The sequence below is a fragment of the Anolis carolinensis genome, chromosome 4, assembly GCF_035594765.1.
Source record: "Anolis carolinensis isolate JA03-04 chromosome 4, rAnoCar3.1.pri, whole genome shotgun sequence".
In the NCBI taxonomy this organism is placed as follows: domain Eukaryota; kingdom Metazoa; phylum Chordata; class Lepidosauria; order Squamata; family Dactyloidae; genus Anolis; species Anolis carolinensis.
This window is the reverse complement of record NC_085844.1, coordinates 113,213,228-113,239,322: the sequence shown is the minus strand read 5'-3', so window position 1 is coordinate 113,239,322 and position 26,095 is coordinate 113,213,228. Positions and strand designations below refer to the sequence as shown.

At 41.7% G+C, this 26,095-nt stretch overlaps 1 protein-coding gene across 3 annotated transcripts in view; it reads right to left on the bottom strand.

Annotated features, from left to right (window-relative positions):
* LOC134298209 (uncharacterized) overlaps positions 1-26,095 on the bottom strand; it is a 75,488-nt gene that overhangs the window by 11,092 nt on the left and 38,301 nt on the right. Inside the window, exons 1-3 of one of the 3 annotated variants that reach the window (XM_062977634.1) lie at positions 12,240-14,117; positions 12,077-12,147; positions 3,987-4,065 (exon numbers count right to left, since the gene is read on the bottom strand). In XM_062977634.1, the coding sequence (XP_062833704.1) occupies positions 3,987-4,065; positions 12,077-12,147; positions 12,240-12,695 (606 nt within the window). In that variant the 5' untranslated portion in view covers positions 12,696-14,117. Of the gene's footprint in view, positions 1-3,986; positions 4,066-12,076; positions 12,148-12,239; positions 14,118-26,095 lie in introns of those variants that run through there. The other 2 variants (XM_062977633.1, XM_062977635.1) reach the window with 2 other exon arrangements.

Below are 26,095 nucleotides of genomic sequence, written 5' to 3'. Positions count from 1 at the left end.
AAGTCCTCACTGAAGACGATGCATAGCCTTAAAGGCCCAGGACAGGACCCTCTTGATGGTGCCCCACTGGTCCCTTCTCTCCAGGATGAAGAAAGAGGAGCCACTGGACAGAAGCATCCTCTGGCTTTGGCCTGTGAAACAATTCCTGATCTACCTGACAGGAGCACTGTCTCGCCCACATTCTACTGGCTTCTGTGTGTCTTGGGGAACCTTCCCAAAGGCCTTCCTGAAATCAAGATGTGCTGCACCCACAGCATCCCCTTCATTCACCAAGATTGTGAGATTTTCAAAGAAAGTGTGTGGGAGTTTTCTTCTCTGGAGGCTTCTAGGCAGAGGTTGGATGTGTCAAAAGGGATGGACATCTGTTAGGAGGGATTGGGTGGGCCTTCCTGTCTGGCAGAAGGGGTTGGACTGGATGGCCCTTGGGGCTCCTTCTATTTATTTCCCATATTTGTACCCTGCCCTTCTCACCCTGAAAAGGACTCAACAGGCAACAATTCGATGTTAACAACACACAATTCCAAAATAAACAATTACAGTAGAGTCTCACTTATCCAACACTCGCTTATCCAACGTTCTGGATTATCCAACGCATTTTTGTAGTCAATGTTTTCAATATATCGTGATATTTTGGTGCAAAATTCATAAATACAGTAATTACTACATAGTATTACTGCGTATTGAACTACTTTTTTTGCCAAATTTGTTGTCTAACATGATGTTTTGGTGCTTCATTTGTAAAATCATAACCTAATTTGATGTTTAATAGGCTTTTCCTTAATGCGTCCTTATTATCCAACATATTCGCTTATCCAACATTCTGCCGGCCCGTTTATGTTGGATAAGTGAGACTCTACTGTATTAGGAATAATGTTTTTATTCTGTGTGATAGTGGAATCAATTACAGTAGAGTCTCACTTATCCAACACTCGCTTATCCAACATTCTGGATTATCCAACGCATTTTTGTAGTCAATGTTTTCAATAAATCGTAATATTTTGGTGCTAAATTCGTAAATACAGTATTATTACATAACATTATCGTGTACTGAAATGCTTTTTCTATCCATTTGTTGTAAAGCATGATATTTTGGTGCTTAATTTGTAAAATTATAACCTAATTTGATGTGTAATAGGCTTTTCCTTAATCCCTCCTTATTATCCAATATATTCACTTATCCAACGTTCTGCCGGCCAGTTTATGTTGGATAAGTGAGACGCTACTGTATATGGGACTGTTGTGGACTTTTCTTGTAGCTTTGAACCCTGGCTGATTCCTGCTTGGTGGAATATTTTGTTGGGAGGAGTTAGCTGGCCCTGATTGTTTCCTGTCTGCAATTCACCTGTTTTCAAATTGTTATTCTTTATTTACTGTCCTGGTTTTAATTTTTTTGTAATTCTTAGAGCCAGGATTAGGAGGTTTTGTGGGAGCCAGTGGGAGTTTTGTGGGAGCCTGGGTGGGCGCTGAGTGGAACACTACAAATCACCTTTAGTGAGAAGCTTATCTTGCGACCTTTATGAGGACCACATTACCATTTCACAGATGGGAAAACTGAAGGTATAAAACAGCTAGACTTGTTACCTTGAACTAAGATTTGAAGACTTGAAGATCAACACCACGTGTGGGCAAACTTTGGCCCTCCAAGTGTTTCGGCTATTAGGAATTGTGGGAGTTGAAGTCCAAAACAACTGGAGGGCCAAAGTTTGCCCATGCCTCATTTACACTATTCTCTACAGATGTTGCAACACAGACTTTACATACTTTCATCCTTTTTAAGCTTTTAAGATGAAAATAACAATCCCTGGAATAAATCCAATTTTCATTCTGAAAGTCTGTACAATGTGGTAGTGTATTTCAATTATAAGAGCAAGTACCAGTTGTTACAAAATGGATCTTGGAGCCCTCGTGGACAAGTTAAACATGAGCCAACACTGTGGCAGTGCCTTAAAAATCCAATGGGATTTTGGCCTGTATCAATAGGAGTATCTAGATCCAGGGAAGTCATGCTATTCTGATATTCCAGGGAAGTCATGCTATTCTACTCCATGCTGCCTTGGTCAAACCAAGGAATACTGTGTCCAATTCTGAGCACCACAATTGAAGAGAAATGTTAACAAAATGGAAAGTGTCCAGAGGGCAAGTAAAATGATCAAGGGTCTGGAGAAAAAGCCCTATGAGGAGCGGCTTAAAGAGCTGGGCATGTTTAGCCTGCAGAAGAGAGGGCTGAGAGGAGACATGATAGCCATGTATAGGAGAAATCATAGGGAGGAGGGAGCAAGCTTGTTTTCTGCTGCCCTGCAGACTAGGATGCGGAACAATGGCTTCAAACTGCAGGAAAGGGGATTCCACCTGAACATTAGAAAGAACTTCCTCACTGTGAGAGCTGTTCAGCAGCGGAACTCTCTGCCCTGGAGTGTGATGAAGGCTTCTACTTTGGAGGCTTTTAAGCAGAGGCTGGAGGGCCATCTGTTGGAGGTGCTTTGAATGCGATTTTCCTGCTTCTTGGCCGAATGGGATTGGACTGGATGGCCTACAAGGTCTCTTCCAACTGTAGAATTCTATTTATGTTTTACTAATTGCTTATTATTGATTGTTGTGGGTTTTATACTGCATTTGTTGTTGATTGTTGTTGGTTTTATTTTGCATTTAATTGCATTATAACAAGCTGGAAGCCGCTTTGGGTCCCTTTGTGGGAGAAAAGCAGAATATAAATAGATGTCACTAATGCTTCGTGAATATCAAGTGCAGAGCTTTCATCAGATATGAAATTAGTCCATAAAAAAGTGGTCCCTACCTAAATATATTAAAGGTACCAGCTTGTGCTTGATCTTGAAAACTAAGCAGGGTCAGCCCAGGTTAGTACGTTGATTGGGAGCAAACAATAAATATCAAGTGTTGTACACTAGATTTCAGAGTAGGAACTGGTAAAAACACCTCCAAGTATGCCTTATCTTAAAAAATCCTATGAAATTAATATTTATTATTTATTTATTTACAGTATTTATATTCCGCCCTTCTCACCCCGAAGGGGACTCAGGGCGGATTACAATGAACACATATATGGCAAACATTCAATGCCAACAGACAAACAACATACATTAGACAGACTCAGAGGCATTTTTAACATTTTTCCAGCTTCACGATTCCGGCCACAGGGGGAGCTGTTGCTTCACCGTCCAGTAGTGGCTGTACTTCCGCATTCCTTTCCTCGTGTTTTGCTGGCAGTTTTATGGTGTTGTAAATTAGCCTCCCGCATAAAGCGTCCCTAAATTTCCCTAATTGACAGGTGCAACTGTCTTTCGGGGCTGCATAGGTCAACAGCAAGCCAGGGCTATTAATGGTCGGAGGCTTAACCCGACCCGGGCTTCGAACTCATGACCTCTCGGTCAGTAGTGATTTATAGCAGCTGGTTACTAGCCAGCTGCGCCATAGCCCGGCCCCATAATAGTCATAATAAGTCAACAGCTGACTGAATGAATGCACACACTACACCAACTTGCCCAAAGCTCCACTTTGTCAACTGCTTAGAATCATAGAATCATAGAGTTGGGAGAGATCTCATGGACCATCCAGTCCAACCCCCTGCCAAGAAGCAGGAAATTGCATTTAAAGCACCCCCGACAGATGGTCATCCAGCTATGCTATCCAAAGAGCTGTTCGGCAGTGAAACTCTCTGCCTCAGACTGTGGTGGAGGCTCCTTCTTTGGAGACTTTTAAGCAGAGGCTGGATGGCCATCTGTCAGGGGTGCTTTGAATGTGATTTCCTGTTTCTTGGCAGGGGGTTGGACTGGATGGCCCATGAGGTCTCTTCCAACTCTATGATTCTATGATTCTATGAAAGCGCTAGCACTCTCTCTCTCTCTGGAGTTACACTTTAAACTGTTCCATCTTAAAAACAAATTCAGCTTAAGAATAAGCCTACAAAACCTATCTTGTTTTTAACTATTTCTCAAAGGTTCGTGGGAGGGAGAGGCCTCCTTCCTTACCTTGGACGCTGGCCTCACTTCAATTATCAGCGTCCGGGGAGAGGGCGCCTCCGCGCGCGTTCCTTGTGTCTCCGGAGGACTGGAAGGGGACAAGAAAATGTATTATTTATTGATTTACTACATACCCTGTTTCCCCTAAAATAAGACATCCCCAGAAAATAAGACCTAGTAGAAGTTTTGCTGAATTGCTAAATATAAGGCCTCCCCTGAAAGTAAGACCTAGCAAAGGTTTTGTTTGGAAGCATGCCTGCCAAACAGAACACCAGAGCATGCAGGATTGGTAAATGTACATACCATAGAGTGTTGTACATGGAAATAATGGTAATAACAAGAAATTCTTGATAGGATTCACAGTTTGTCTGGTTATGCTGGTTTGTGATGACAACTACTGTACAGTATATAATAAATGTTCATTTTTTTTTGTTCAACAATAAATGTGAATTCTTCTTCATGGAAAAATAAGACATCCCCTGAAAATAAGACCTAGAGCATCTTTGGGAGCAAAAATTAATATAAGACACTGTCTTATTTTCGGGGAAACACGGTATATTTCTAACCTGAAAGGGACTCAGAACAGCTTGAAAAAAACTTGAAAATGCTCAAGAAAAACTCATGAGAAAAACTTATGGGCCAAAATTGCCATGCATACCTGATATGCCCAGATTTGAATACTGATCGGTTTGGAGGGGAATTGGCCTGGACATTTGGGAGTAGTAGGTACTGGGATTTATAGTTCACCTGCAATTAATGAGCACTTCAAACCCCTCCGATGATGGACCAGGACCAAATTTGGCACACAGAGCCCCCATAACCAAAAGAGCATATTACTTAAGTTTGGGGGAAAGGGAGTTATAGTTCACCTGCATCCAGAGAAACAGTGACCCCCACCGACAATGGATCGGAACTAAACTTTGCACAGAGAAGTCTCATGACCAACTGAACATACTGCAGGGGTTTGTGGGAATGGGCCTTGATTTTGGGAGTTGTAGTTGACATGCATCCAAAGAGCACTGAACCCAGCCAATGACGGATCTGGATCAAACTTGGCACACAGACTCAACATAACCTGTGATGGATACTGACAGATGTTTTGGGACAATTGCCCCTGGAATCTGGGAGTTGTAGCAGTTCACCCCCATCCAGAGAGCACTGCAGCCAGGCGATGACCAGCCAACGACAGATCTGGACCACACTCGGTACACAGACCCAAAATGGCCAACTTTGAATACTGGGAGGGTTTGGGGAGAATTGACCTACGATTCTGGGAACTGTAGTTCACCCACTCCAAACTGAGAATACCTGACAATCAAAAACAAATCATGCCTTTTTCAAATAACCCGGGCATCGCTGGGTTCCCAACCTAGTGTGTGTGTGTGTGTGTGTGTGTGTGTGTGTATATATATCTATATATATAAAAGAGTGATGGCATCACGGCGACCCACAAAACAACAAAACTACAGCCCCCCCCAACCTCAAAATTTGACGACACAACCCATCATCCACGGCTCTAGGTTGATACAACAAAAAGAAAAGAAAAATAAAGTCCTAATTAGAGAGAGAGGAATAATTGCTTTTATCCAATTGCTGCCAGTTAGAAGGCTAAGCTCCTCCAACTTGGTCTCCTAGCAACCCAATAAAAAATAATAAAAAACACTAAAAAATTAATACAATAAAATACCATAACAAAAAAATAACTAAAAATTATACAAGAAAATAATAAAATATAATAAATAAAAAGATAACTTACAATAAAATTAATTAAAAAATACAAATAACGTCAAATAAAAATTACACAACAATTTTTACCCAATACCACCACCACTTTGCCACAGCAACGCGTGGCCGGGCACAGCTAGTATATATATATATATACACATATACACCAGTATATACTTGAGTATAAGCCGACCCAAATGTAAGCCGAGGCACCTAATTTTACCACAAAAAACTGGGAAAACATTGACTCCAGTATAAGCTGAGAGTGGTAAATTTCAAAAATAAAAATAGATACCAATAAAATTACATTAATTGAGGCATCCGTAGGTTAAATGTTTTTGAATATTTACATAAAGCTCTAATTTAATCTAACTCTGATTAAATCATTATTCTCATCTTCTTCAAAGTAAATGCGCTTACATATACTTTTAATAATAATAGTGAAATAATAAATGCAGTAAAATAATAAATGCAGTAAAATAATAAATGTAATAGTAATAAGAAGATCAGAGTGAAAAAATAAATGTATTAATCATAATAAAAACTAGATTAAAATAAATGTAATAGTAACAACAATAATAGAGCAAAATAAATGTAACAATAATAGGGTAAAATAATAAATGCAACAATAATAGAGTAAAATAATAAATACAACAATAATAGAGTAAAATAATAAATGTACCATATATTCTCGAGTATAAGCCAACCCGAATATAAGCCGGCCAGGACCCTAACTCAAATATAAGCCGAGGGGGGCTTTTGCAGTCCTAAAAAAGGGCTGAAAAACCCGGCCTATACTCGAGTATATACGGTGTGTGTGTATATATATATATATATATATATATATATATATATATATCAGAGAAACGGGGAGAATCGGGAACCCTCTATCCCAATTGCATGGAGGAGAGATCAAGTCCCCTCCCCTCCTCCCAATCTAAGATTATCCTTTACATACAGCTTCCTACAAACTCCTGAAAACTCCAGCAACCTTCTTAAATGATCAAGGCTCTGCAATTGGTGCAAATCCCTCCCCTTCCAGGCTTCCAATTTGTTCCAGGATTTTCTGCATTTTCCCTCTTACAATACTGGTTTGAAACTGCATAGAAAATGTCAGCGTGGATAGATTATTATGTCTTTAATCCTCCTGTATTAAGAGCCCCACTTTCCATCTGAACGTGCTCTAACCAGGGTGTCCCAAAAAAGGTATACACACTTAAAAACAGATACAGTAGAGTCTTACTTATCCAACATAAATGGGCTGGCAGAACGTTGGATAATCGGATATGTTGGATAATAAGGAGGGATTAAAGAAAAGCCTATTAAACATCAAATTAGGTTATGATTTTACAGATTAAGCACCAAAACATCATTTGACAGAAAAAGTAGTTCAATACGAAATAATGCTATGTAGTAATTACTGTGTTTACGAACTTAGCACCAAAATATCACGATTTATTGAAAACATTGACTACAAAAATGCGTTGGATAATCCAGAATGTTGGATAAGCGAGTGTTGGATAAGTGAGACTCTACTGTACTTTAATTGAGGTTTGTTCCCCCCCCCCCCCATGTTAAACCCATTGGAATTAATAATGGAAATCAAGTCCCTTCTACGTTGCCTTATGTTCCAGGATCTGATTCCAGATTATCTGATATAAACTGGATTATATGAGTCTCCACTGCCATATAATCTGGGATAAGAAGATAATCTGGTTTAAGATCCTGGGATATAGGGACAGTGTGGAAGGGGCCTCAGGCTGGAACTACACTGCCCCTATATCCCAGGATCTGATCCCAGATTATTTTATCCTGGATTACCTGGCAGTGTAGACTCATATACTCCAGTTTAAAGCAGATAATCTGGAATCAAGATCTTAGGATATAGCAGCAGTGTGGAAGGGGCCCCAGGCTGAATCTATGCCCTAATTCCCAGGATCTGATCCTAGATTATCTTCTTATCCCAGATTATCTGGCAGTTTAGATTCATATAATCCAGTTCAGAGTAGATAATCTGGGATCAGATCTTGGGATACAGGGCAGTGTGGAAGGGATCTCAGGCTGGATCTATACTGGCCTTTATTCCAGGATCTGATCCCAGATTATCTTTTTATTCCAGATTATCTGGTAGTGTGGACTCATATAATCCAGTTCAAAGGAGATAATCTGCTATCAGATCCTGGGATATAGGAGCAGTGTGGAAGGGGCCTCATGGTGAATCTACACTGCCCTATATCCCATGATCTGATTCCATATTACAGTAGAGTCTCACTTATCCAACATTCCCTTATCCAACGTTCTGGTTTATCCAACGCATTTTTGTAGTCAATGTTTTAAATATATCATGATATTTTGGTGCTAAATTCATAAATACAGTGATTACTACATAGCATTACTGCATATTGAACTACTTTTTCTGTCAAATTTGTTGTATAACATGATGTTTTGGTGCTTCATTTGTAAAATCATAACTTAATTTGATGTTTAATAGGCTTTTCCTTAATGCCTCCTTATTATCCAACATATTCGCTTATCCAACATTCTGCCAGCCCGTTTATGTTGGATAAGTGAGACTCTACTGTATTTGATTTAAACTGGATTATATGAGTCCCTACTGCCATATAATCTGGGATAAGAAGAAAATCTGGAATTAGATCCTGGAATATAGGGCAGTATAGATCCAGCCTCAGATTTAAGTTTTGAACAAAGGAAAATAATTTTAAAATGTGACTGGAAGTGTGAAAAGGTAAAGTCCAAAGAGAGTTGAGGAGGGAGTTTCAAGGAGACTTGCCATAAATCGAATATGATATTTTTGGAGTAACCTTTTTGTCCCTGATCATATCCACCACTGGAATGAGCCCCAAGAACATAAGGCACCATTTTACAAGACATGGTTCATGCCTCACACTTTTACAGTCAGTTGAAACATTTTGATACTTTTTATAATTTTTTTCCATATGTGTTGTATGATGCTGCCAACACACAAAACTGTTTATTCCTGTCCTATCCCTGTATATATTATTAATACCAACGTACAGCTTTATTGATATCCAGTGAGCCCCCCTCAGTATCAACTGTTGACTGGTTACAGCTCTCTCCATGGATTCCAAAATCTGTGGATGCTCATGTCACATTATATGCAATGGTGTGGTAAAATTGCATTCCTTATATCACTTATCCAACATAAATGGGCTGGCAGAAGGTTGGATAAGCAAAAATGTTGGATAATAAGGAGAGATTAAGGAAAAGCCTTTTAAACGTCAAATTACGTTATGATTTTACAAATTAAGCACCAAAACATCATGTTTTACAACAAATCGACAGAAAAAGCAGTTCAATACACGGTAACATTATGTAGTAATTACTGTATTTACGAATTTAGCACCAAAACATTGCAATGTATTGAAAACATTGACTACATAAACATTGACTAGGTAAAGGTAAAGGTAAAGGTTTCCCCTGACGTTAAGTCCAGTCGTGTCTGACTCTGGGGTTGGTGCTCATCTCCATTTCTAAGCTGAAGAGCTGGCGTTGTCTGTAGACACCTCCAAGGTCATGTGGCCGGCATGACTGCATGGAACGCCGTTACCTTCCCACCGGATTTGAACCTGGGATCTTTCAGTATGCAACTTCAGCAGCTCAGTGCTTTAATTTTGACAGGTGAGTATGGTGAGGTAGGGGGGAATTTGCATGTGGGAGGTGATTGGCTGGGGAGTGAGAGGAGGGAGGGGCCCCTGGGAGGGAGCAGGGATATGCAAATTTTGGCAGGTGGGGATTGTGAGGTGGCAGGAATTTGCATGTGGGAGGTGATTGGTTGGGGAGTGAGAGGAGGGAGGGGCCCCTGGGAGGGAGCAGGGATATGCAAATTTTGGCAGGTGGGGATTTTGAGGTGGCAGGAATTTGCATGTGGGAGGTGATTCGTTGGGGAGTGAGAGGAGGGAGGGGCCCCTGGGAGGGAGCAGGGATATGCAAATTTTGGCAGGTGGGGATTTTGAGGTGGCAGGAATTTGCATGTGGGAGGTGATTGGTTGGGGAGTGAGAGGAGGGAGGGGCCCCTGGGAGGGAGCAGGGATATGCAAATTTTGGCAGGTGAGGATTTTGAGGTGGGAGGAATTTGCCTTTTCGTAGTCAACTAGCTGTGCCCGGCCACGTGTTGCGTTGCTGTGACTTTTTGGATTTGTTTGTTGGCCAGGTGGATTAGCAGTGAATAGCCTTGCAGCTGCAAAGTGTAGCCGTTTTCTTCCTATTGTAATCCAAGTTTGGTGAGCTAGAATACACTGAATAGTCTCGGTGTGGCAGGTATACCTGCTGTTATTAGTCACCTTGATTAGCATGTAATGGCCTTGCAGCTTCAAAGCCTGGCTGCCTCCTCCCTGGGGAATCCTTTGTTTGGAGGTGCTAGGTGGCCCTGATTGAACCCCCTCCCTTCCTGTCCAGGGAGTTGAAGAAGGACCAGCAGAAGACAGGGCTGAGTGGAAGGCGCCTCCCCCAGGCTGCTGTAATCAATAGCAATGATATTTAGTAATAATATGAAGGATGTGGGCGGACTACAATTTCCCAAAAATTTTGGGTCATTTCCCCCAAAACTTCCCCAATATTCACAGTTGGGCATGTTGAGTCTGTGTGCCAAGTTTGGTCCAGATCTATCTTCAGTGCTCTCTGGATACGGGTGAAGTACAACTCCTGGATAGCAAATTCAACCACCTCCAGACCCCGCTACTATACCAAGTTGGCCGTGTTGGCTCTTGCACTGCATTTCATTGGGTTGTGTTATATGGGTCTACACTGCCTTATTATTATTATTATTATTATTATTATTATTATTATTATTATTATTATTATATAATGCGGTTTGAACGGCCTTGGACTGCTTTACATGGGTCTATGCTGACCATATAATTCAGTTTGAACTGCATTGGTCTTTGCTTTCAATGGCTGCATTTCAGTATTAATGTCTAGTCCATGTGATGGCATACTATGGGGCATAGCATTAATACAAACTCTCAAGCAACCAGAGACAACTCTCAGTTATCCGGCATTGACCACTCCCCAAGGGTGCCGGTTAAATGAGAGTCGACTGTCAGCATTAATACAAACTCTCAAGCAACCAGAGACGACTCTGTTATCTGGCATCGACCACTCCCCACGGGTGCCGGTTAAATGAGAGTCAACTGTCATAGCATTAATACAAACTCTTAAGCAACCAAAGACTCGCAGTTATCCGGCATCAACAACTCCCCTCGGTGTCAGTTAAATGAGAGTCAACTGTCATAGCATTAATACAAACTCTCAAGCAACCAGAGACAACTCTCAGTTATCTGGCATCGACCACTCCCCACAGGTGCCGGTTAAATGAGAGTCAACTGTCATAGCATTAATACAAACTCTCAAGCAACCAGAGACGACTCTCAGTTATCTGGCATCGACCACTCCCCACGGGTGCCGGTTAAATGAGAGTCAACTGTCAGCATTAATACAAACTCTCAAGCAACCAGAGATGACTCTCAGCTATCTGGCATCGACCACTCCCCACGGGTGCCGGTTAAATGAGAGTCAACTGTCATAGCATTAATACAAACTCCCAAGCAACCAGAGACAACTCTCAGTTATCCGGCATCAACCACTTCCCCTCGGGTGTCGGTTAAATGAGAGTCAACTGTCATAGCATTAATACAAACTCTCAAGCAACCAGAGATGAGTCTATAATGTTCTGACCATTGCTAATTTAATCTAAACAGCGAAACTGAGGCCCTGGGCTGAGTGGGTTGCTAGGAGACCAAGTGGGTGGAGCTTAGCCCTCTAACTGGCAGCTATTGGATAAAAACAATTATTCCTTTCCCTCTAATTAGGACTTCATTTTTCTTTTCTTTTTGTTGTATCAACCTAGAGCCGTGGATGATGGGTTGTGTTGTCAAATTTTGAGGTTGGGGAGTCTGTAGTTTTGTTGTTTTGTCCGGTGCCCTCATTCCATCGCTCTTTTATATATATAGAAGATGGAGCCTCTGGTGGCTCAGTATGTTAAAGCACTGAGCTGCTGAACTTGCAGACCGAAAGGTCCCAGGTTTGAATCCGGGGAGCGGAGTGAGCGCCCGCTGTTAGCTCCAGCTTCTGCCAACCTAGCAGTTCGAAAACATGCAAATGTGAGTAGATCAATAGGTACTGCTCCGGCGGGAAGGTAACGGCGCTCCATGAAGTCATGCCGGCCACATGACCTTGGAGGTGTCTACGGACAACGCTGGCTCTTCGGCTGAGAAATGGAGATGAGCACCAACCCTCAGAGTCGGTCATGACTGGACCTAACGTCAGGGGAAACCTTTACCTTCCCTTCCCTTAGGGTGGGGGGACCCCGAAGGGAACGGGGGGCCAGGGCTTACCTTGGAGGATCCACAGGAACAGCTACGTTTTCGGGGCTCACGCGGCGAAGCGAGCGCCTCGTCCTGACCTTCTGCAGAGGGAAGCAATTAAGGGGGCCCTCAGTGCCAGAACAGAGCTGGCCCCGGGGCCCCAAAGGGAGCGGGAGGGGGGTGCGGTCCTTACCCTGAACCACGAATCCAGGGCCGTCCATCGGGGGGCACGCGGAGGGACTTCTGGCGCAGAGGCATCGCTCCCGGCTGGCCTCAGTGGGAGCTGTCTGGAGTGCTCTCTGCCCATCTTGGTGCTCAGGAAGGCAATGCCAGCGCCAACTGACTTGAGGCTTCTCAGAACCCTCGGTCTCCATGGCAAGAACGGAACCTTTTCAAAGGAAAACAACCCGCAGCCTGGAGATGCTCCTGGAAGGGAGGGGCCCCCAGCAGGATGGAAGCAAGGAAGAGTGGCCCCATGCATCTTCCTTTTCTGCTCTTCTGCTCTGAAGGGTGGACTCAGGGGCCATGAGACCCAAACTTTGTGTGCCACAGTGGGTGGGTGGCGATGTTTCTCTTGCCAGGACAAAGTTTTTGCCCTGTAATCCACTTTCCCCATGCCTTTAGGATAAAAGCGATCAGGAACAGACATGCATAACCCAGGAACATCGCCCTGTAGTTCCCAGGCGCAAGTCCACTACCAAACCTGTCTGCACGGGTGGCCACGCAGCCTCTAAAAAGTCATAATAAAGTTCTGTTCCTGGCACGAAAGTGTGTCTTCCTGTTTGATTGTGTAGTCCTGATTTGGAAAGTCGTGATCCTATTCCATAAATTTTGCTTGCGTCCTAGAAACTTCGTTTTATTTATTTCGTGTCCAAAGCATTGCATAATAAATAAGTTTAAAAGTGATAAAATAAAGGAATCACAAACAGCTAAGTCGTTTTGGACCAAAAGTGGACAACAGCAATCGCATTGTCCGTAGCTTTAAACAACTCCTCCTCCGTGCATGAGGTAGGGCATTGTGGGCAAGCACACATATGAGGAGTTGTTTGTTCAGCTCCACAGTCACACAAGGTGGAAGATTCCTCCAGGTAGTGCCATCTTACCAGGTTGTCTTTTGATCTGCCCACTCCGCTTCTCAGTCTGTTCAGGGAATTCCAAATTGCCCATTTGGGTGGATGACAATGTTTATCTTGCCAGGACAAAGTTTTTGCCCTGTAATCCACTTTCCCTGTGTCTTTAGGATAAAAGCAATGAGGAACACACATGCATAACCCAGGAACATTGCCCTTGTAGTTCCCAGGCACAAGGACACAACCAAAGCTGTCTGCACAGATGGCCATGCAGCCTCTAAAAAGTGATAATAAAGTCCTATTCCTGGCTTGAAAGTGTGTGTTCCTGTTCGATTGTGTACTCCTGACTTGGAAAGTCATGATCCTATTCCATAAACTATCATGTCAGACTACACAGAGAAGCCATTGAAATTCACAAGCATGTGGACAACTTCAACAGAAAGGAGGAAACCATGAAAATGAACAAAATCTGGCTACCACTATTAAAAAAAACTCAAAAATCAGAACAGTAAATAAGAAGCAACACTCTGAGACAGGGGTCCCCAAACTAAGGCCCGGGGGCCGAATGCGGCCCATCGAAGCCATTTATCCGGCCCCCACGGCAAAAGGGCAGAAGGGGGTTGGGCTAAATGACCCAAGGGGTCTCTTCTTCTCTTACAACCATCATCATTATTATTTTATTATGACACAGCAAACAAGATAGATATGCTGGATTTCATATCACAAAATCACAAGTCGAACATATTATTATTAACATTGAGGCTGGGTGGACATCTGTCAGGGGTGCTTTGCTTGTGCTTTCGGTGCACAAAGGCAGAAAGGGATTGGACTCAATGGCCCAAGGGGTCTTTTCCAACCCTCTTTTTTATTATTATTAACATTGAGGCTGAGTGGACATCTGTCAGGGGTGCTTTCGGTGCACAAAGGAAGAAAGGGATTGGACTCAATGGCCCAAAGGGTTTCTTCCAACCCTCTTTTTATTATTATTATTGTTGTTATTTTATTATTATTATTATTATTATTATTATTATTATTATTATTATTATTGTTATTGCTCGGTGGCCAACTATAGTCCGGCCCTCCAATGGTCCGAAGGATCGTGAACTGGCTCCCTGTTTAAAAAGTTTGGGGACCTCTGCTCTGAGACATGGGAACTAGGGGCAGCTAACAAAGGATGCCCCCAGGCAGAAAGTAGCCAGTAGATGAAGCCATTCAATGCAAATTAGGGTGATTAACAGCAACATTCATGCTGGCCTCCAACTGACAAAGGTTCTTCCCTCACCCTGGACTTTCCACAGATATATATAAATCTTCCTTGCTGAGTTTCTCCATACCTCAAAACCTCTGAGGATGACTGCCATAGATGTGGGCAAAATGTCAGGAGAGAATGCTTCTAGAACATGGCCATACAGCCCGGAAAACATACAACAACTCCATAAACTTTGTTTGCGTCCTAGAAACTTCATTAAACGTGTGGAGGGTGAAGTTTCTCTGGCCAGGACAAAGTTTTCGCCCTCTAGTCAACGTCCTGCATCGTTTCACGATACAAACAATGAAGAACAGAAATGTATTACTCAAGAACAGAACTTGTACAACGACTTGCATATTCGCATCTGCGCATTTTAAGTTTTTTTAAAAAGTCTAAATTTCCAGCGGACATCCCTTGGCGGCCAATTTTTGGGCTTCAAAAACCCAGGACAAAGCAGCAAGTCTGGACATTGGAGGAGAAATCCTAGGACCAACTGAACTGTATATGGACCTTTTCTCAGGTCCCTTTTTTGTTTTGTTTTTTGCCCCTGAGGTAAAACCCGTGATTTGGTGCTGTCTGGAAGCACCCTAAAATAGAAACAAACACAATCCCAAGAACTCTTTGAAGGTTGCCTGTATTCATATCCTGGGAGTTTGTCTTGATGATATCCTCGTGATGCATCACATACTAATTAGGCATTCAGTTTTCCCATCAATAGACACTGACCTCCATTCCATGCACAGTGTCATAACGTCTGATGTGTCAGATTACAGTGCCCATCGTCCTTACCGAGCATGTCCTCTTGGGTGATGGGAGTCATAGTCCCACAAATCTGGAGGAGGCCTCGTTCAAGAAGGCCGATTTAAACCTTGCTTTTGAGCCGAGTTTCTGAGAAAACTGAACTGAAAGACCACAAAAGACAAAACAAAAAACACCCCAAGGAGGTTTAAACAGGCAAAAGTGTGACTCCTGAGAGGAGATCCCATTGTTAACAATGAAATAATGACAGGGAACATTTCCGATTGTGGCAGCAAGGTTCAGAGCTTGACTCAAATAATAATAATAGTTTAAAGTTAAGACAGTATTGACACTTCACCATAAACAGATTCCAGATTGCTGTGAACACGATCCCTTTGCGATATTTTCTGACGGAAACTTCAGGCCTGAGATTCTTTGAGGATCGGCCTCAAAGGGGCCGAAGTCGGGAGGCAGCTCTCTTCCCAAACTGAGACTGAGAAGAACGAAATGGCGCTTGAGGGGCAAAGAAGGCCTTCAAACTGGGAGGAAAGTCCCTTGGGAAGCCGACCGCTGACTGAGGCTGACTCCACAGGCCAGAATGGATCCTGTTTGACATCCATTTCCATCCCGTGGCTCAATACAATGGGCGCCTGGAAACTAGTCTGGCGAGACAGTATCACTCTTTGCAGGGCCCTGGTGAAACTACGACTCCCAGGATTCCGCAGCATTGAGTCATTGCAGTTGAAATGGTGCCTGATTCCCGCTGTTGCCTCAAAGCATTGGGTGGCAACAGGAGGAGGGCGAGTAAAATGATCAAGGGTCTGGAGCACAAGCCCTATGAGGAGCGGCTTAAAGAGCTGGGCATGTTTAGCCAGCAGAAGAGCAGGCTGAGAGGAGACATGACAGCCATGTATAAATATGTGACGGGAAGTCATAGGGAGGAGGGAGCAAGCTTGTTTTCTGCTGCCCTGCAGACTAGGATGCGGAACAATGGCTTCAAACTGCAGGAAGGGAGATTCCACCTGACATTAGGAAGAACTTCGTCACTGTGAGAGCTGTTCAGCAGTGGAACTCTCTGCCGCAGAGTGTGGTGGAGGCTCCTTCTTTGGAGGCTTTTAAGCAGAGGCTGGATGGCCATCTGTCGGGGGTGCTTTGAATGCGATTTTCCTGCTTCTTGGCAGAATGGGGTTGGACTGGATGGCCCACGAGGTCTCTTCCAACTGTAGGATTCTACAGTAGAGTCTCACTTATCCAAGCCTCGCTTATCCAAGCCTCTGGATAATCCAAGCCATTTTTGTAGTCAATGTTTTCAATATATCGTGATATTTTGGTGCTAAATTCGTAAATACAGTAATTACAACATAACATTACTGCGTATTGAACTACTTTTTCTGTCAAATTTGTTGTATAACATGATGTTTTGGCGCTTAATTTGTAAAATCATAACCTAATTTGATGTTTAATAGGCTTTTCCTTAATCCCTCCTTATTATCCAAGATATTCGCTTATCCAAGCTTCTGCCGGCCCATTTACCTTGGATAAGTGAGACTCTACTGTATTTATGTTTTACTAATTGCTTATTATTGATTGTTGTTGATTTTATATTGCATTTGTTGTTGATTGTTGTTGGTTTTATTTTGCATTTAATTGCATTATAACAGGCAGGAAGCCGCTTTGGGTCCCTTTGTGGGAGAAAAGCGGGATATAAATAGATGTCACTAATGCTTCGTGAATGTCAAATACCTAAATATCTTAAAGGCACCAGCTTGTGCTTGATCTTGAAAACTAAGCAGGGTGGCTGGACATCTGTCGGGGGTGCTTTGAATGAGATTTTCCTGCTTCTTGCAGGGGGTTGGACTGGATGGCCCGTGATTTTATGAATCCCGTTCACACTAGAAAAGGGCTGTTTGGGGTTAGAGTTTCCACAAATCACTACACTTTGAATTACGAAATCGCTTATATTATTTTAAAATGATATAAAGACAATTAGAACAGATGAAATGGTATTGGGAAACTTCCTTAAATATAGAGAAGCTGATCTACAAATAGAAAAAAAAACCAATACAGGGGAAGGACTTTCTCCTGGTGTAAAATGATATAGATATGGATGGAAGTCAGACAAAAACTTTTTTATTTATTATTATTATTATTTTTCTTCTTCCTTTTCTCTTGCTCTTTCTCCTTTTTTGATTTCCTACTTTCCTATAAGATTATAATGTTCTCTCAATTTTACTGTAACTTTTTGAAATCTTAAATTAAAAAAAATTGAATAAAGAAAAAAACTTAGGCTCCAAGTTCATTATTTTTTAAAGACCACCACATTGAAAAAGCATGCAAACTTTACCAAGGACTTTTGCATTTTTATATCGCCAGTTGTTCAGATTTTTGTGTATGTATATTTATGTGTGTATATATATATGTGTGTGTGTGTGTGTGTGTGTGTGTGTATATATATGTGTGTGTATATATATGTGTATATATATATATATATATATATATATATATATATATATATATATATATGGACACTTTAGCTTTTTTTGGTTTTTTGTTTTTTTTCTCTCTCTCTCTTCCTTTTTGATCCTTTTTTAATCGCAGTTTTCCTATTTTCTATACAATCAAATGTTCTCACTCTTTTGATGTTAATTTACTCTATCTTATAAGGTAAAACTTCAATAAAAATATATTTTTTTTAAAAAAAGAAAAAGCATGCAAACTTTTGAATGACATACAACTCTCCTCAGGACGGCTGAGATGGAAAAGAAGGGAAGACAATGGCGGACCTGGTTGTGGGAATACAAGTCGGAAGCCATGACTGGAAACTGAAGGAGAAAATGTCATTTCACAGAGGAATTTTGCTTGGTTTTCAAAACTTAGGCTCCAATTTTATTGATTTTAACATTTTTTTTTAAAGATTTCACATTGAAAAAGCATGGAAATTCCTGAATGGCACAAACTTCTCCTCAGGACGGCTGAGGTGGAAAAGGAGAAGAGAAGACAATGGCGGATCTGGTTGTGGGAATACAAGTCGGAAGCCATGACTGGAAATTGAAGAATTGTCATCTCACAGAGGAATTTTGATTGGATTTCAAAACTTAGGCTCCAATTTTATTGATTTTTAACATTTTTTTTTAAAGATTTCACATTGAAAAAGCATGGAAACTCCTGAATGGCACAAACTTCTCCTCAGGACGGCTGAGGTGGAAAAGGAGAAGGGAAGACAATGGCGGACCTGGTTGTGAGAATACAAGTCGGAAGCCATGACTGGAAACTGAAGGAGAAAATGTCATTTCACAGAGGAATTTTGCTTGGTTTTCAAAACTTAGGCTCCAATTTTATTGATTTTAACATTTTTTTAAAAAAAATTCACATTGAAAAAGCATGGAAGCTCCTGAATGGCACAAACTTCTCCTCAGGACGGCTGAGGTGGAAAAGGAGAAGGGAAGACAATGGAGGAGCTGGTTGTGGGAATACAAGTCGGAAGCCATGACTGGAAATCGAAGAGTGGACGGCTGTGGGGTCTGCCTCGGAGATGAGCTCCTTGGAGCAGAAGGGGGTCGTGGCCCCACATCCCCCAAATGCCGGACACAAGGCCAGGAATGGCGTCTCCTGATTTCTCCACAGCAAAGTCGGAATCGGCGGCCATTTTGTGGCTGGATGAAGGCTCCAGTCTTAGACAAAGGACTTTGCTGGCCAGAAGGTTAGAGCTGAATTATCTGATTTCTATCTGCATCCAGAGACATTGGCCCACACCGACAATGGACCGGGACCAAACTTCGCACAGAGATGCCGCATAACCAACTGAACATATCGTGTTTCCCCCAAAATAAGACAGTGTCTTATATTATTTTTTACTCCCAAAGATGCGCTAGGTCTTACTTTCAGGGGATGCCTTATTTTTCCATGAAGAAGAATTCATATTCATTGTTGAACAAAAAAAGCCCATTTATTCTATACTGTACAGTAGTTGTCATCACAAACCAACATAACTAAACCAGACAAACTGTGACTCCTGTCAAGAATTTCTTGTTACTACCATTATTTCCATATACAACTGGTATGTAAGCCTCTGGGGAGATGGAGGCGGGGTATAAAAATAAAATTATTATTATTATTATTATTATTATTATTATTATTATTGACACAACGACGTTGTATGACACAGCAAACAAGATAGACATGCTGGATTTCGTTTCACAAAACCACAAGTCAAACACTTCCCAAGTGTCTAGGACTGTGTGATGTATTTTCGGATGATGCGTGCAGATCCCAGCAGGGTGGCCTTTTGCAGTTGGCAGATCGTAATTTTGTCAATGTCTATTGTTTCCAAATGCCAGCTGAGATCTTTTGGCACGGCACCCAGTGTGCCCATCACCACCAGGACCACCTGCACTGGTTTCTGCCAAAGTCTTTGAAGTTCAATCTTGAGGTCCTGATAGCGGCTGAGTTTTTCCTGTTGTTTTTCGTCAATGCGACTGTCACCTGGGATGGCAACATCAATTATCCAAAGCTTTTTCTTTTCCACAACTGTGATGTCTGGTGTGTTGTGTTCCAGAACATTGTCAGTCTGGATTCGGAAGTCCCACAGTATCTTTGCGTGCTCATTTTCCAATACTTTTGCAGGTTTGTGATCCCACCGGTTCTTTGCTGCTGGGAGGTGGTACTTGAGGCATAAGTTCCAATGAATCATTTGGGCCACATAGTTGTGCCTCTGTTTGTAGTCAGTCTGTGCAATTTTCTTACAGCAGCTGAGGATATGATCAATGGTTTCGTCGGTTTCCTTGCACAGTCTTCATTTTGGGTCATCATCTGACCCAATAATAATAATAATAATAATAATAATAATAATTATTATTATTATTATTATTATTATTATTATTATTGAAGGGGGAACGGCTGTGGGGTCTGCCTCGGAGAAGAGCTGCCTGGAGCAGAAGGGGGCCAAGGCCAGCAATGGCATCTCCAGATTTCTCCACAGCAAAGTCGGAATTGGCGGCCATTTTGTGGTTGGATGAAGGCTCCAGTCTTAGACAAAGGACTTCGCTGGTCAGAAGGTTAGAGCTAAATTATCTTGATTTCTATCTGCATCCAGAGACACTGGCCCACACCGACAATGGACCGGGACCAAACTTCGCACAGAGAAGCTGCATGACCAACTGAACATACTGCAGGGGTTTGTGGGAATGGGCCTTGATTTTGGGAGTTGTAGTTCGCCTGCATCCAAAGAGCATTGAACCCAGCCAACGACGGATCTGGACCAAACTTGGCACAAAGAGTCAACATAGCCTGCTGTGGATACTGACAGATATTTTGGGACAATTGCCCCAGGACTCTGGAAGTTGTAGTACTTCACCCCCATCCAGAGAGCACTGCAGCCAGGCGATGACCAGCCAACGACAGATCTGGACCACACTTGGTACACAGACCCAAAATGGCCAACTTCGAATACTGTCAGGGTTTGGGGAGGATTGACCCACAATTCTGGGAATTGTAGTTCACCCACTGCAAACTGAGAATACCTAACAATCAAAGACAAATACAGTAGAGTCTCACTTATCCAAGACTCGCTTATCCAAGGTGCTGGATTATCCAAGGCATTTTTGTAGTCAATGTTTTCAATATATCATGATATTTTGGTACTAAATTTGTAAATACAGTAATTACAACATAACATTACTGCAGGTTCTAACCCCGGGAGCAGCATGAGCGGCCGCTGTTAGCTCCAGCTCCTGCCAACCTAGCAGTTCGAAAACATGCCAATGTGAGTAGATCAATAGGTACCGCTCCGGCGGCAAGGTAACGGTGCCCAAGCAGTCATGCCGGCCACATGACCTTGGAGGTGTCTACAGACAATGCTGGTTCTTCGGCTTAGAAATGGAGATGAGCACCAACCCCCAGAGTTGGTAATGACTGGACTTAACATTACCTTTACCTAGTCAATGTTTATGTAGTCAATGTTTTCAATACATTGCAATATTTTGGTGCTAAATTCGTAAATACAGTAATTACTACATAATGTTACCGTGTATTGAGCTACTTTTTCTGTCAAATTTGTTGTATAACATAATGTTTTGGTGCTTAATTTGTAAAATCATAACCTAATTTGATGTTTAATAGGCTTTTCCTTAATCCCTCCTTATTATCCAACATATTCGCTTATCCAACGTTCTGCCGGCCCATTTATGTTGGATAAGTGAGACTCTACTGTAATGCCTTTTTCAAATAACCCGCGCATTGCCAGGTTCCCACGCTAGTCTTACATAAATGGTGAGCTAATTTTTGCAGACCTTTCTGTGACTGTGATTTTTTTTTCAGATGTAAAGAACGTTGGCTTTGGTTCTCCCCTTGGATTTTTTTGGGGGGCAGTGTCCTCTTTCCCCTTTTGGGGCGATTGGGGAGACCGATGCCATGCAGCATCCAGCAAGGAGAAAGGAGAGGGGAAGGCAATGTTACAGTTATTGCTGAACTGTGTAATGTTTATTCTTAAGCTGTGTCATGTTAGCCTTATGTTGTTTACTAGGCTTGATCGATCCACGAAAAATTTGATTCTAAACTCGTTGCAAAAGTAGAGGGGGGCAGCGTTTTGTTTTTGAAGGTATTTCCGAATTTTGCCCCCAAAAAATTTCGAAATTAACAAAAATTCGTTATTTTCTAAATAAATTCGTTAATGGCGGACGCGCATGCGCAATTCCCAAAAACAGCACAGAGGGAGAGGACTTTACAGGACTCTCCCACCCTCATTTTTTGAGTGATCTTCTTCAAACTTGGTACAGTGGTAGAACACATTTAACACTGATAGCTCACCAAGATTTGGAACGTTTCCCTTATCCTCTGATTTTTGGCGAATTTTCATAGCTTTTATAATAAACCATTTTTTAATAATTGCAGAAATCTGTTCCTGGTTTGAAAGTCTTATTTCCTGTTAAATTGGGTTGTCTTTACTGTGAAAGTCATTGTTCTACTTCAGAAACTTTGTTTTTGTGGCTGAAACTTTGTTAAATTGGTGTGTGTGTGATATATACTGTGTATATATATATATAGTCCCTGCATATGTGTGTGTGTGTGTGTGTGTGTATAGGTAAAGGTAAAGGTATCCCTTGACATTAAGTTCAGTCATGTCTGACTCTCATCTCCATTTCTAAGCCCAAGAGCCAGTGTTGTCCATAGACACCTCCAAGGTAATGTGGCCGGCATGACTACATGGAGTGCCATTACCTTCCCGCCAGAGCGGTACCTATTGATCTACTCACATTGGCATGTTTTCAAGCGGCTAGGTTGGCAGAAGCTGGAGCTAACAGCGGGCACTCACTCTGCTCCCGGGATTTGAACCTGGGACCTTTCGGTCTGCAAGTTCAGCAGCTCAGTGCTTTAACACACTTCGCCATCGGGGCTCATGTATATATAATATACATACACATACACACAATGTGGAGAATATGTGGAAAGGTAGATAGATAGATAAGTTGGGAGCCACAGCGAAGGCACCTTCCTGGGAGCAAGGTCTAATAATAATAATAATAATAATAATAATAATAATAAAAAATCCCTTACAATATCCAAGATGGCTCACTGCTACAGAATCTTGGGAGGTTTAGTTTGATATGGTACCATTATTGGCAGAGAAAGCTAAGCTGTAGGAGTTGAAATCCAATCATTTATCCTCCCTATAGAATCAATTTTATATGCAGTTTTAGCTACAGAAAAGCTAAAATCAGGACAGTAAAAGAACAACACCCAGAAAATGGGAATTCCAGACAGGAAACAATCAGGGCCAGCTAATACCTCCCAACAAAGGATTCCCCCAGGTAGGAAGCAGCCAGGCTTTGAAGCTGCAAGGCTATTCAATGCTAATCAAGGTGACCAATTGCAACATTCACACTTGCCTCCCACAGACAAGAGTTCTTTCTCCCACCCTGGACTTTCCACAGATATATAAACCCCACTTGCCTAGCTTCGCACAGACGTCAAAACCTCACCGCCGGGCCCCTCTCTGTCTCTCTCGGTCTCTCCATTCCCGGCTCCATCCGCCGCCTTCCCGCCTCACAGAGAGACACCAGGCCTGAGCTGAGGCGAGGCGGCGGCGGCGGCCATTTCCCCCCTCCGTCTTCCTCCTCCTCCTCGGCCTCCTTCCCCCTCGCCCCCTCCCATTGGCTGAGCCCGTGACGCCCCTTTTGCTGAGGGGCAAAAGGAAAGGGCCTGAATGGTGGGAGTTTGGGTGATTTGCAAAAGCTTTTTTTTCCTAACGAAAAAAACGACGACATAACGAAAAACGGCCTCTCGCGATTCGAAACCGCGATATCCAGACGTGTGGACAACCAATGCCATATATTGCTTCAAAACAAACGAAAATAACGAATTAATAACGGGTAATGGGGAAAACGAATTATTTGAGCAAGCCTACTATTTAGAGAACGTACTAAGATGTGGAGTGGAAAAATTAAGATTGAGATTGATATTTCAAATGTAACTTCTGTAGTTTGTTGTATAAAGTGTATGTACAAGGAGGGGAGGGTGGGAGGGTGGTAGTGGGATAAAACAACAAAACAACAATAAAAACATTTTTTTAAAAAAAAGGGATGGCAAATGGGGACTCATCCCTGGGTAGTCCCAGGAGTGAATTCCCACAGGGCCAATATCCCAATAGACCCAAGCCTTTCAGAGAGGCCCAGATTTAATGGGGTATTTAGTTAATTCAGAATAACCAAGGTTATTCCAAATTAATTCATTTTTTTTCCAAAGGCATAATATGGTGTCCCCAGTAAAAACCCTGGCAGGTCCCAAGATATGGGCCTGTCTGAATGGGCCCTGATTTTTTTCAACTCCAACATTTTCCCATTCAAAATCAATTTCTTACTGTTTATCAAGTGGTTTGGACCTAAGTAAATTGAATGTTTAGATATTTATTTTGGTAGCCATGAAAAAAAATACTGAAACGCTAAGGGAACCATGAACCAGGAAAGTTTGGAGACCTCTGGCCTATTCCATAACAGTGCATCTGATAAAGTGGACTCTGGCCCATAACAGCCATTTCCAATGTGTCATCCTTCAGTTGTCATGACCCACATTACTCATCCTCCAAAGACTTCATAGCACATGCTGGCTTATGTCATACAAGTGATACAATATAAATTTTTAATGGGTAGAGATTCAACATTTTACCAATGTGCTGCTAAGTTGTTATTAATTCAACTACATTTAATAGTCTAATTCTTTTTAAATGGATTTCAATATTATGATGATATATGTTCTATTTTTATCACTTTGGTTTTGTAAGTCTTTCTGGGATTTGAGTCCCAGATTTTTGCAAAAATGGCTTAATTCAAGCAAAGAAGCAAGTAAGCATAGCCTGGAACTGGGTGCCACCACCAAGAGGTCCTTTCTCTGATTGACTTCTATTGCACCTCATCTGTCCCATGTCAGGAAGTTAAATGCTGGACAGCCATTAATCTCATCTTTACCCCCACACAGGCAATTTAACTGCCACCTAACTGTCTACTCACAACTATTAAAAAATCTAATTGACTTTCAGACAGCTGCTCTGCTCATAGTATTTCCCCCAGCAGGGTAAAATTACTCTTATATTGCTTCTCATAAGATTTCTGCATTTCTTCCATTTACAGGCAATAAGGGAGAGTGTAATTTAATAAGTTTACCCTTCCTCAGGGCAAAAAAGAAAATGGGGAAGTTAAAAGTTCTTTTTATTATCCAGTTTGACTAATTCCAGAGAGCAGATTGGCTTAGAAAGGTGCTTTCATAAAACTCTATGGGACGAGAAAGTAAAATCATTTATGCGCAAGAGCATGATCTTGATTTTTGCCTTGTGGTGGAAGTATGTTAATTGTCACCCACAGAATGCTATGGGGAACAGAAATAACCACAGCTTACTGAATTACAGCTGGAGAAATTAGCCACAGAATCATGATTGGTAAGTGAATCTCTTTCCAGCCTTTCCCCATTCCCTCAGCATAGCATTCTGACTCCTACACAGTTGAAATGTGACTCTTGTACCATTATTCTACTGCTTCCATATCTGGATGGATTAAAATTCTTATTTTAGGCACTCTGTGGCTCCAAGTCTTGTGTGCCATATGCCTGGTGGGAAGTAATGCAAAGAAATGCTGCATTGCTTTAGAAAATCACAAAACAGTGGTAATTGGTAGCTTCCAAGTCAGTGAAGTAATGGATCCACACTGGATTGGACTCCTGGCTCTTAAAGAGTTATTCTGGCTGCTAAACCTACAACCTCATAACAAAGGGTTACCGTATATACTCGAGTATAAGCCGACCCAAATATAAGCCGAGGCACCTAATTTTACCACAGAAAACCTGGGGAAACATTGACTCCAGTATAAGCCGAGGGTGGTACATTTCAGAAATAAAAATAGACACCAATAAAATTACATTAATTGAGGCATCAGTAGGTTAAATGTTTTTGAATATTTACATAAAGCTCTAATTTAAGATAAGACTGTCCAACTCTGATTAAATCATTATTCTCATCTTCTTCAATGTAAATGTGCTCATGTATCCTTTTAATAATAATAGAGTAAAATAATACATGTAATAATAATAATAATAATAATAAATAAAGGAAAATAATACAAGTAATAATAAATAGAGTAAAATAATAAATGCAACAACAATAATAAGATCATAAAAATAGAGTAAAATAAATGTAATAGTAGCAACAATAATAGAGAAAAATAATAAATGTAATACAGTAGAGTCTCACTTATCCAACATAAAAGGGCCAGCAGAACGTTGGATAAGCGAATATGTTGGATAATAAGGAGGGATTAAGGAAAAGCCTATTACACATCAAATTAAGTTATGATTTTACAAATTAAGCACTAAAACATAATGTTTAACAACAAATTTGACAGAAAAAGTAGTTCAATACGCAGTAATGCTATGCAGTAATTACTGTATTTACGAATTTAGCACCAAAATATCACGATGTATTGAAAACATTGACTACATAAATGCGTTGGA